The sequence below is a fragment of the Danio aesculapii genome, chromosome 13 (genome assembly GCF_903798145.1).
Source record: "Danio aesculapii chromosome 13, fDanAes4.1, whole genome shotgun sequence".
Lineage (NCBI taxonomy): Eukaryota > Metazoa > Chordata > Actinopteri > Cypriniformes > Danionidae > Danio > Danio aesculapii.
In genome coordinates, this window is record NC_079447.1 from 25040853 (window position 1) to 25052262 (window position 11410).

General features: G+C 35.2%; 1 protein-coding gene across 1 annotated transcript; it reads left to right on the plus strand.

Moving 5' to 3' along the window:
- Positions 1 to 5983: 5983 nt before the first annotated feature.
- tlx1 (T cell leukemia homeobox 1) lies at positions 5984 to 8989 on the plus strand. The gene is made up of 3 exons (XM_056471331.1): positions 5984 to 6489; positions 7536 to 7773; positions 8733 to 8989. Exons 1-3 carry the CDS (start codon positions 6033 to 6035, stop codon positions 8941 to 8943), a joined length of 906 nt encoding a protein of 301 aa, XP_056327306.1. The 5' UTR covers positions 5984 to 6032; the 3' UTR covers positions 8944 to 8989.
- Positions 8990 to 11410: the final 2421 nt, after the last annotated feature.

Genomic DNA, 11410 nt, shown 5'->3' on the forward strand with positions numbered 1-11410 from the left:
ATAAAAAATTAAATTAAATCATAAACTACTTGTGAACAGTTATTTTATAGTGCAATAACATTTCACAATTGTACAATTTGTACTGTATTTTTTTTATATTATATTTTTATTTTCTTATAACAACACAGAGCGATACAGAAAGCAACAATGATTATAAAGACAAAACAGAAGCAACAGGAAAATAAATAAATAAAAAAATAAGACAGAAAAAAAAAAAAGATTTTAAACCATTATTACACCAGTTCCTCCAATATTATACATGGGTCAACAATGTTACACGTTTATATCTAGGCCAGTGGGCGCAGGCAAAATGGTGATCTTGCAGATGATAACAGGGTTATACCTTTAAACTGTTATCCTGGGCATTTGATAAATAATTAAAAAAGGGTTTCCAGGTGGCTTCAAAGCTGGCAATGTTATCAGAAAGATTGTGTCTTAGCCTCTCTAAATGTAAAGTGGTAGAGAATTCTATAAGCCAGGATTTAAAAAGTGGTTTTTGTACTGTATTTTTGATCAAATAAATGCAGCCTTGGTGAGCAGAATAAGCTTATTTTAAAACATTTGAAATAACTTACTGACCCCAAACTTTTGATCAGTAATGTATATGAAACAAACTATTCAGACGGGAGAGGTTTGATGATTTTAAAATCAAAATGACTGCGAATATTAATCGGCTAATGGTACAGACTGACTGCTAGAGTCTTTTTCCCAGTCAGGTCTGCATGTAAACCTCTGGAGGGGAAGCAATAGTGTTTAGCTCACACATAATGACCAGTAGCTGGTGGGATGAGTCCATCCATCTCTGTGAAGTGAACAGGTCCCAGCTGGGCCGATGCCTTCAGGATGGAGAGGGGAAGTGAGGCCGGCTTTACCCGCCTCCCCTAAATAAACCAGGCGACAGGATGCACCCGCACTCGAGAGGACAGACACAGCATCCAGCGGCTGCAGGGGAGGAGCGGCTTCCGCTGTCATGGGTGTCAAGTCCACTATTAGAGAGGCGAGTGAATCCACATGGTGCCTGCAGTATGAAATGAGGCTTCCCATGTGCTGCTGGGAGAGCAGCTTTACACAATAAATCTGTGCTCCAGATCAACCTGAGTGATCAGAGCCATCACAATTATGAGTCAGCAGTCAGCATTATGAAGCCTGCCGGTCAATACTTTGGAAGTTGTCGTAATTTGAGAGTAAAAATTGTAGAAATGGCACCAAAAGGGATATGATGGCTACTTTACTCTGAAGATTCTCGATTACTCGATCGATCGTTCTGTCTGTCTATCTGTCTGTTCGTTTGTCTGTCTATCTGTCTATCCATCTATATCTGTCTGTCCGTCCTTCCGTCCATCTGTCTATCTATCCATCTCTCTATCCATCTCTCTATCTATCTATCTATCTATCTATCTATCTATCTATCTATCTATCTATCTATCTATCTATCTATCTATCTATCTATCTATCTATCTATCTATCTATCTATCTATCTATCTATCTATCTATCTATCTATCTATCTATCTATCTATCTATCTATCTATTTGTCTATCTGTCTGTCTGTCTGTCTGTCTGTCTGTCTATCTATCTATCTATCTATCTATCCATTTATCTTTCTATCTACCTGTCTGTCAGTCAGTCAGTCAGTCAGTCAGTCAGTCAGTCAGTCAGTCAGTCAGTCAGTCTGTCTGTCTGTCTGTCTGTCTGTCTGTCTGTCTGTCTGTCTGTCTGTCTGTCTGTCTGTCTGTCTGTCTGTCTATCTATCTATCTATCTATCTATCTATCTATCTATCTATCTATCTATCTATCTATCTAATCTATCTACCCGTTTGTCCACCAACCATTCAGAGTACCTTATAAGCACCCTAAACTGAGAGGAACACACAAGAAATTACATAGCAACACCCTAGCAACCACTCAAAACACAATGGCAATTGCATGACAGCATACTTGCACCCACCCGGTAAAGTCTAGATCGGATATGCGGCCGGCCGGAAGTGCGATAAAGCAGCATTTTTTGATGACACTGTATAACAATAGTTAATATTTTTACAGTTCTGTGACGGTTGGGTTTAGGGTTGGGGTGGGAGTACACCTTAATAAAATACAATAAATGTGAAATTTAATAAATAACAGAAATAATTCTCATTATCTTCCGGCCGCAAACATATCCGATCTAGCAACACCCACCCAGAATACCCTAGCAGCCAAATAACAACAACCTAGTTATCACATAAAATATCAGTTGCCTAGCAATAACCTATGTTGTTTCGTTTTTACATATTTATCAGTTTACATTAAATAATAATGAAACATTATTTCAATTATTTTGACATTTTGACAAGAAGTGGACACTTGACATATAAAATCACTTTTGTACATTTAGATTTTTTGCAACACCAAAATTTCCTCTTTGATCTGAAACTCCAACAACATTGATTATCTGTGATAATGATTAATGATAACCTAATTCAAGAACATTGGTCTTATTTGATGAAATATGTAATATTAGTTGTCCTCGCAGAGTCATAACAACCTTGTTTTGACTTATTTTATTTGTTGCAGTGCAAACAACCAGTTTATTCATTTGCCTTTTTCACTTGCAAATGAATTTGATTTGCTTTACACCCGTCAGGCTATTTTCTCATTGCAAAAGCCTTCAGTTTTCCTTCTCGACTGTAAGAAAAAATTATATTGAATGGTAATCTATCAAGTAATTGTTCAGAGTATGTTTTGACAGACACATTATCCAGTAAAACAAGTCATTAGCATGGGAGACACAACAAGTTAATGGATGTCCCGTCCCTCAGCACCTCAGCAACTGAACTAGACATTTGTTAACTGGTGCTTGGTCATCATTTCAGAAAGTTTCTGACTCACCTCAGTGCTCCTTGTTTTACATATACTCTTTGCTTGCACACTCCCTTGAGAAGCAGTTTTTGCTTCATACCATAGATCAATATGAAACTAAAGAGAAATTTTTTTTTGAGAATTAAAGCCTTTTAAAAAATGGTTATAGTTTTTAATGTCATAAATGTAACACAGTCGTGTTCTTGAATTTCCTTTTAACAATACAGGCGAAAAAATGCCCGGTTTTCTTCCCCTTTGACATAATGCATTAAGAAGCTCTATTTGCTAGGTTCATCAATCTATTTCAGAGGTTAAAGACAGTGAACCTGACATTCTGTCCTCCAAGAATAAAAGCCTGTTTCCCTTGTCATGGAGCTGAGAACTGTACTTCTACAGCAGTAGCTTTACAAATAGGTTAAAATATGTAGCAATGATTTCCTTTATACTTTACCTTAAGTTTTTGGGTGTAAAACTCTAGATTTCACTCTTAAAATTTAAGATCATAAAAAAGAGGGGTTTGGCATTATACAGTGTTCAGCACAAATGAGTACACCCCTATTTGAGAATTAATATTTTTTTTCCATTGCAAATATAGCCCATATATTTTGGTGCACTTAAACAAATCACTTTAATTTTCTTTGTTTCTTTTGATTTTTCGTAACTGACTAATCGAATGTATATGCACATATATGTTACTGTAAAGTGTCCAATAGAAAATATTAATTTAAAGATATCTGTGAGAGGGTATATATAGTTTCCAAAGAACCATTTTAGTGAATAACTCTTTAAAGAAATATTTTTCTTAACATAAAGTACATTTTAATAATCTGAAGAATCTTTTTCCAAATTCTGTGGAAACCTCCAAAATATACAGAATGACTGAAATTATCTGTTTCTGTAATGCATGGGTTTTCAATCTTCCATGGACCCCCAAATGACCATTGTTTGTGAAAGGAATTCCCATATTAAAATGTAAAAAGGTATTGTTTCATGTTTAAGTGATAAATCATAATAACATTGTAGAACTTATATTACTGTATTTATACATTTAAAATATTTTATATTTTACTAACAGTACACTGTTGTATTCATTTGACTTTTTATTTTTATTTTAGACTTATTAATTATTTTTTTATATTGAATATATTATTTTATAATCAATATGCTTATTCTCCCGAAATTTACATGAATCATGTCACTCCCTTGTGGCCCATTGGGGGTCCCCATAGACCCCAGTATTATTTAAAATTGAATTCATTATTTACTTTTTTATTTAGTATGTAGCTGCTCTTAGAATCCATAATTTTTGAATGATGCTGTATAGCAAATTTAAGTAAAGCGAAATGACTTGATTGTTTGGTGTGTAGATGAAAGCCCTTCATGAATAGATGCTCTTGAAGCTGTCAGCAGCAGGACTGCGCGCTCTCCACAGATGCAGATGATGGAAGTGGCGCCAGTAAGCGCAGATAGATCACATGTCAAACATTACACAGGTATAGAGTGATGAGGATGAGGATGCGCCGCAGACAATTTTAACGAAAAAACAGTGCACATATATGGGAGAAGACACATTTGAAGACTGTTTTTCTGTATAGCACAGCAATCTGTAAATTATTTTAAATGTCGTGGAAAGAAGATTAAACGGTTATGAAAATCTGTCCGTTATTTTAAAGGGATAAACCTTAAGCAAATTGTTTGCAACTGGACAAATTGTTCGCGAGAAAACCTCAAAACAGATTTGCGCATGAAAAAAGAAAACAGTGAGAGGAATTTACTTAGAATCTCTTTTCTATTCGTTTATTTTTTAAAAGCATTTTGATAAACGTTTTGTGTTGAAATTTAAGTCAATACATTTCCAGTCACATCAGTTTGCATCAGATGAATGAAGTGAAGCCTTAAGTGGGCGCGCAATAAATGACACTTTTCAAGTGGACCTTGGTGGGTGAATAATGGCTATAATTAAACAAAATCGGACCGTCCCAAATGATTTCAGCACTTTCAACATTCTACTGACTTCCTATTTTTTTCTTTTTAAACGTATAAGACAAACTAATCGTTTGGTGTTTTAAGCACCATGCAGCACACGTATAACATATATGATTAAGATTACTGAAACAAACAATAAAGAATTTTAGCAAAAATACACACCATTGCACTCATTAAACTTTGATGTGGGACATTTGGCCTGCATTAATCTAAAGTCCATCAAATATTAATACTTTAATGCGTTAAATAATCACCTCCCCTTTCATCTAGAAGGAAATCGATTACCTAAAATGTGCTTGCTTTCCGAATGTATTTATTGTGTTATTGTCTGATTTAGGAAGATTAATGCATACAAAAGAAAATGAATAATTAATTAAAGTTAGTCGTTACACTGCATCGGATCAGTAACCAAAATAATGTGAATTAAATTTATGTCGTGACTAACAATTTTTTAAATAAACGATGCATCTGAAACACATTTAGTTCCTTGACATGAACCCATCTTGTTATAACAATAATGTTGTTTTACAGTTATTGAGGGCTAGGAATGACTGATTCAATTTCATAATGAAATGTAACATTTCGTGACATTATTTGCCTTTTTAATAATCGCTGTATGACTAAACCCTGTTTAAAATGCCGACAAACGACAGTAATTCATTTGAAATCTAATCCAAAAGTTCATGTCCGCGAAATATTGATCTATTGTCGTCTAACAAGAGTGAAAATAACGACTAAGACAAAATGTTATCAAACGTATGTATCCAAAGACAACAAGAGAGGCTGTGGGGCCAAGATAATAATGTGACTGAAGCAGACATTTTGTGTTGTTTTGAGTAATCGGCCGTGCTTTGCTTTAATAAACCATCTCTTTGAATTGTCCTGTGCTGAAGAGGGAATTCCAGTGGATTTTACTGAACACACTCGACGTGGTTTCTTTAGCCAATTGGGTCTCTCAGCTCAGAATTGGAGGCTTAATTTTACCCAGCCTCTTTGGCATTTTGATTGATGTTCCCGTGGCTCCATCCGGCAGGCTATGGCTATAAGGGTAAAGGGGGGCAGTAAAAGATAATCGTCTGTAGTTCCGTCTTTCTCACACATGCAGTCAATGCAGTTAGATAACGACAAGTCTGGACTAAACTGCATTTTAGTTGCTGTATGATAACTGGGGTGACGTGGAGGATCGCAGGAGCGCGCGCCTCTCCACACCATGGATCATATGGGAGCGCATCTCCACCAGACGCACGCAGACACCATCAGTTTTGGGATCGATCAGATTCTTAACAATGCAGACCAGGGGAGCTGCATGATCTCCAACCCCAGAATGCAGGACCTGGACTACGGTTTGGGCTGCATAGTCAGCACAGCCTACAATACCATGACTGGCAACTACAACGTCAATAACTCGGCTGGATACAATGGAAACTCGTGCAGCGTCGGGTCCTATAACATGAACTTGGGCGCGAATGTTAACGGAAATTGCCTTAATTCTTCGGGAGTGATCCGGGTTCCTGCGCACCGGCCGCTGGGCAGCGTCCACTCGTCCATTCCCACAAGCGCTGCCACGGTGCCAAGTATGGGAAGCATGGGCACCATTAACAATCTCACGGGATTAACGTTTCCGTGGATGGAGAGTAATAGGAGATATACCAAAGACAGGTTTACAGGTACAGAGACCAATCTAAATGTGCAGTAATATTTGCCCGCGCTATATTTTATATTGATTCTGTGTGATTCCAAATTTGCATTAAAAGGATTTCGTCATGCATAACATGCAACCAATGATTTAACTTCTCAGCGGCCAAAGCGGTCGAAAAACTGAAATTAGCCTACTTATAAGAAAGTTTTAAAAAATTAGGCCAGCAAATATTTAAAATGAGTTGAATTTCCATCGCGGATTCATGAATTAAAATGATTAATTGGGTTTCGAGGACTTTCTAAAAAGTGAATGTTCAGTAGGCTATACACCGTTGGTCTTGCTAATTAAAAGCATAAACAAATTACACTTATTCGATCGCAATGCACCTGAAGGCCAAAATAAATAAATGAAATTAAATCCACACGAGATTTTTTTCCTGTGGTTATGTGTCAGAAGTACATGGAGTTTATACATGGTTGTCAGTTTTTTGTTTTATTTTAACCACAATTTATCACGCTTTTTTAATATTAAGCAAATAAATAATTATTAGGCCCTAATTGCTGTTAAAAACAATTTTTATTAAAAATATATAGGCTTCAAAATGCAGAGTGAAATTGTGCAGTTGTTACTTTAATGTGTTATTGATTTGACACTAAATTACTTTCATCGATGTAGCCTAATTGATTAAAGGCTAAATATGAAGTGTTATTAAATAGCTAACATTTATTTTAAATGTTTTCACTCGAATATTATCAGTAGTCCTACTTATTATTTTCAACATTTGAAACACCCCATAATCAGTTTCGTTAGACCTGATTTTTTCAAAATCAGTCTGTTTATTTCATTCATTCTTTTAACATTTAACACGTAATGAGGATATATTTTGAAATATAGCCTACTCATGTCTATTTGCTTGCTTGGCTGAACTAATTCAATATATTTTGTGATTGTTGCTTGTTTAATAAGGACCAATGTCAGCTTTCTCCTCTAAAAAGTCGCATTTGCCTTTCACTGCTTGGCTTTTGTCGTTTTGCTGATTTCTTCCGCTTGCTTTCACTCTGTCTCTCAATCCAGTGGCCCTCTCACCGTTCACTGTAACACGCCGTATAGGTCACCCGTACCAGAACCGAACACCTCCGAAGAAGAAGAAGCCCCGGACGTCGTTCACACGTCTTCAGATATGTGAGCTGGAGAAACGCTTTCACCGTCAGAAGTATCTGGCGTCAGCCGAGAGAGCAGCCTTAGCGAAAGCACTTAAAATGACTGATGCGCAGGTCAAAACATGGTTTCAGAACAGAAGAACGAAATGGAGGTGAGCTTCTGCGATCTAATCAAGGCTTTACTCTCACACGTAATGCATTCTTTTTCGTCTCAGCACTAAACCCAGCAGAGTATTTTGCTTTTAAATAAACCGTGAGGTCAGCTGGGTCAGTTCCATAATGCATTCCATAGGTTTGAATGGTCTGTTCACTCAATATAGATGCAATCAATAGCTATGTCAGTAGCTAAATGTATACTATTTTTATTAAACATATTCCAGGTCATAATGAAACCAATATATAATCTAACCATTTTAGTCTTAGTTGTGTTAGAAGGTTAATTACTGATGTTCAATATTGTGATCTAAAAGGTTTATGATCAGATAATTTTTAAGTAAAGATTATAGAGATATTTATTACAATTTAATAATTGACATGGGAAATATAAATCATGATGATTTGACTATATGCGACATTATGAGAACGCCAAATTATAGGATATTCACACACACACACACACACACACACACACACACACACACACACACACACACACACACACACACACACACACACACACACACTATATATATATATATATATATATATATATATATATATATATATATATATATATATATATATATATATGATAGCTGATATTTGATATATGATAGCTGATATAAATTGATATATGTTGACCTGATAATAATAATAAACTGGATTCAGACAATTCAAATAAACTTTAATGCAATCAGTTTTAAATGATAAAAAAATTATATGAACGTTTATGAAACAAAATATGTAAACGAAGATTTGTAAGTTCATTATTTTAGCAAATCCACATTATCAAGTAGCTAATTATCGCCTATCATAAGAATTTTGTAATAATTATAGCTTATTATAATGATTATAATGTATAATAACATGTCTTTGTAGTTTTAGACTTAGAATTATTCGTACAATCCTGGAGGGGGTCACTGACTAAAATACTTGTATTAAACCCATGCAGGCGGCAGACAGCGGAGGAGAGAGAAGCCGAACGACAACAAGCCAACCGAATCCTAATGCAGCTTCAACAAGAAGCTTTTCAAAAGACTATAAACCAGCCTGTAACTCCAGACCCAATCTGCCTACACAACAGCTCTCTATTCGCACTTCAGAACCTGCAGCCCTGGACTGAGAACACGGCGAAAATCAGCAGCGTTCCCAACACTGACTAACATGATGGAGACTTGTGGACGCGCGGTGTACAGAGGAATATCCCAACAGCACATTACTTCTTCTTTAAACTAAAATTACTCTTTTATTTGTAACATGCAACTTGTTGAAAACAACTTTAATAATTGCCTTTCTCGTGCAAAATAATCAGTTTTGAGATTGATCTGTTTATAGATTTGATCATTTCCATTTTAAAATGCAACGAACAAATTGTTATAGCGCATTTGGTTTGTATCTCGCGCATTCATTTTATTTGGTATAGACCTACTTCTAAAGTCTGAAGTGTGTGGTAACACTTTATAGTAACTTGCTTTAAACCACAACATTTTACAAATGAAATATATAGATAACAAATGTACGAGTCTTAGTTAAATTATGGGATTTTCCTAAAGCATAATAAATTAATTTAATTGATATTAGGTAAAAAAAAATCAGCACAGAACAAATCGTGCACAATGGGCTATGTTAAATTAGAAACACCTGCATGGTTAAATAAAAAAGGCATAGCACACATCTTCCTCCGTCACTAGAAAAGGGCTTTCGGGCGATGCTGTCACCTAATACTTTTTTCTGGAGGAAAAAAAGAGCATTGCTGCTTGTTTGGTGATGCTATGGCGAATAGTGAACGCCACCTTTCTGTTGTAGCCTATATATGAAATACGGCAAGCGTTGTCATAATTAATATCCTTGTCATTGAAGGATTAGACACACGCAGGGTGAAAGGTTGCACTTCTTAACCCACAAACTAGCGAAAACGAAAGTTTGTGCTTTTTACTGCCTTACGACGGTGATTGTCTCTCACACCTGACAGTTTACAGTCATGATTCCCCCTATCAGTAGAATAAGTGGATTGGAAAATTAGGCTATTCAAAATCCTTAAATTGGTTGAGTACTTTAAATATAAAGGAATTTAAAAGTAAATTTATCCAAGTTCAAAGTTCTAAGCAGTCGAGGTGTTCAAGATTTAATAGCCTATAAATTAACTCATCAAATGTTCTTTATAAAGAAAAGGTCAACAGTTTCTTTTTTAACGTGCTCTTACACTGAATAAAAATGTTTATTATTATTACTATAGTTATTATAAACTGTTATCATAAAAATATAATAATAATTATTATTAGGCTTACCATTTTGGCTTTGTTAATATTTTATAATAATAGAGGGACTGATTTGCACGTTTGTTAGCCTAAGTGGGCTAACATTTAAAAAAATCGTCATGGTTTAAAAGTCTACAATAATGGAGTTTTATTTGTTATGCTTGTGAAAGCTAAAGACACTCCGTATGGTGAAGACGGGGCGTGAAATAAAGCACTTGTTATGCAGAAATGTTGGGACTTCCCAGAATTATTCGTTGTCAAATAACCTACTTTTTAACATTATCTGTGACCCTGGACCACAAATCCATGCACGAACATTTTTTGAAATAGGCAAAAATATGGGTTAAACTGTTGATTTTTTTTAAACCTTATTGTAAAGTGTAACCCGAATATTAAATATGTTACATGAAGATATTTAGTAAATTTCCTATAAGAGTATATGTATCAAAATCCTTTTTAATTAGTAAATGCATTGCTAGAGCTTTATTTGGACATATTTAAGTGCAGGTTTCTCGGTGTTTTTGATTGTTTTTAATTTTTGAAATCGTTTTTGAAATGCATGTTGTCAAATAGGCTCTCTCAGCCAAATGTTTTCGTATCCTAACAGATCATATAAATGGAAAAATGTGGTCCAGGGTCACATTTGTAAATTTATGATTGCTGGATCGTTTGTCTTTTGTTGTATTATGTGGTTGGAAACCATCTAATGTTGTAATTTGTCGAGATAATCCACAAATGTGCAGGAGAATTATCAATGCTCAGCATCATGTTCACCTTCAAGTCAACATTGTTTATAACAGTTTATAAAAGAAAGATCGACTTATTCTTATTATTGAACGACTAAGCAGCATTCATTTTCTCCTTCATTTGCTTTGAACATGGCGCGACTTAAACTATATTTAATTATAGCTTCATATGATTAAATGTCGTGCTGATAGTGTTCGATTTGTTTAGCGCTTTTTGTTGAGTAACTATAGCAACACCTCGGGTTATGTCATTGTGGATATATCCCAGATATCTGTGATGAATGACAGTTTTGGTTGCATGATTAATGTCTGTCTTTTTCACTGGAGAGTGCAAAAGTGTGTTTGTGCTATTAAGTGCAGATGTGATGGTGTTCCCGAAACTAACCAGAAGCTTATCTAATATGCATCGGAAGATGGTTTAAGTTTCATCATCTCTTCCGAAATCTTATAATGTGTTACATAAGTGTCGGTTAAAACTTTCCAGAATGATGAGGAAAAGGAGTCACTTTAGGCCAAGAACTAAATGCACGAACACAGCTTAGCCAGAAACGCGATGAGCTGGAATTAATGAGAAGTGTCATGTAGTTTCCGAAACTATATTTTTAAATAATTACTTTAAAAAAATC

Excerpts from the sequence above, each read along its gene's own strand:
- tlx1 (XM_056471331.1), top strand. The coding sequence starts at position 6,033 with ATGGATCATATGGGAGCGCATCTCCACCAGACGCACGCAGACACCATC. Across the intron at positions 6,490-7,535 it reads TACCAAAGACAGGTTTACAG|TGGCCCTCTCACCGTTCACT; the intron begins GTACAGAGACCA and ends CTCTCAATCCAG. Across the intron at positions 7,774-8,732 it reads AACAGAAGAACGAAATGGAG|GCGGCAGACAGCGGAGGAGA; the intron begins GTGAGCTTCTGC and ends AAACCCATGCAG.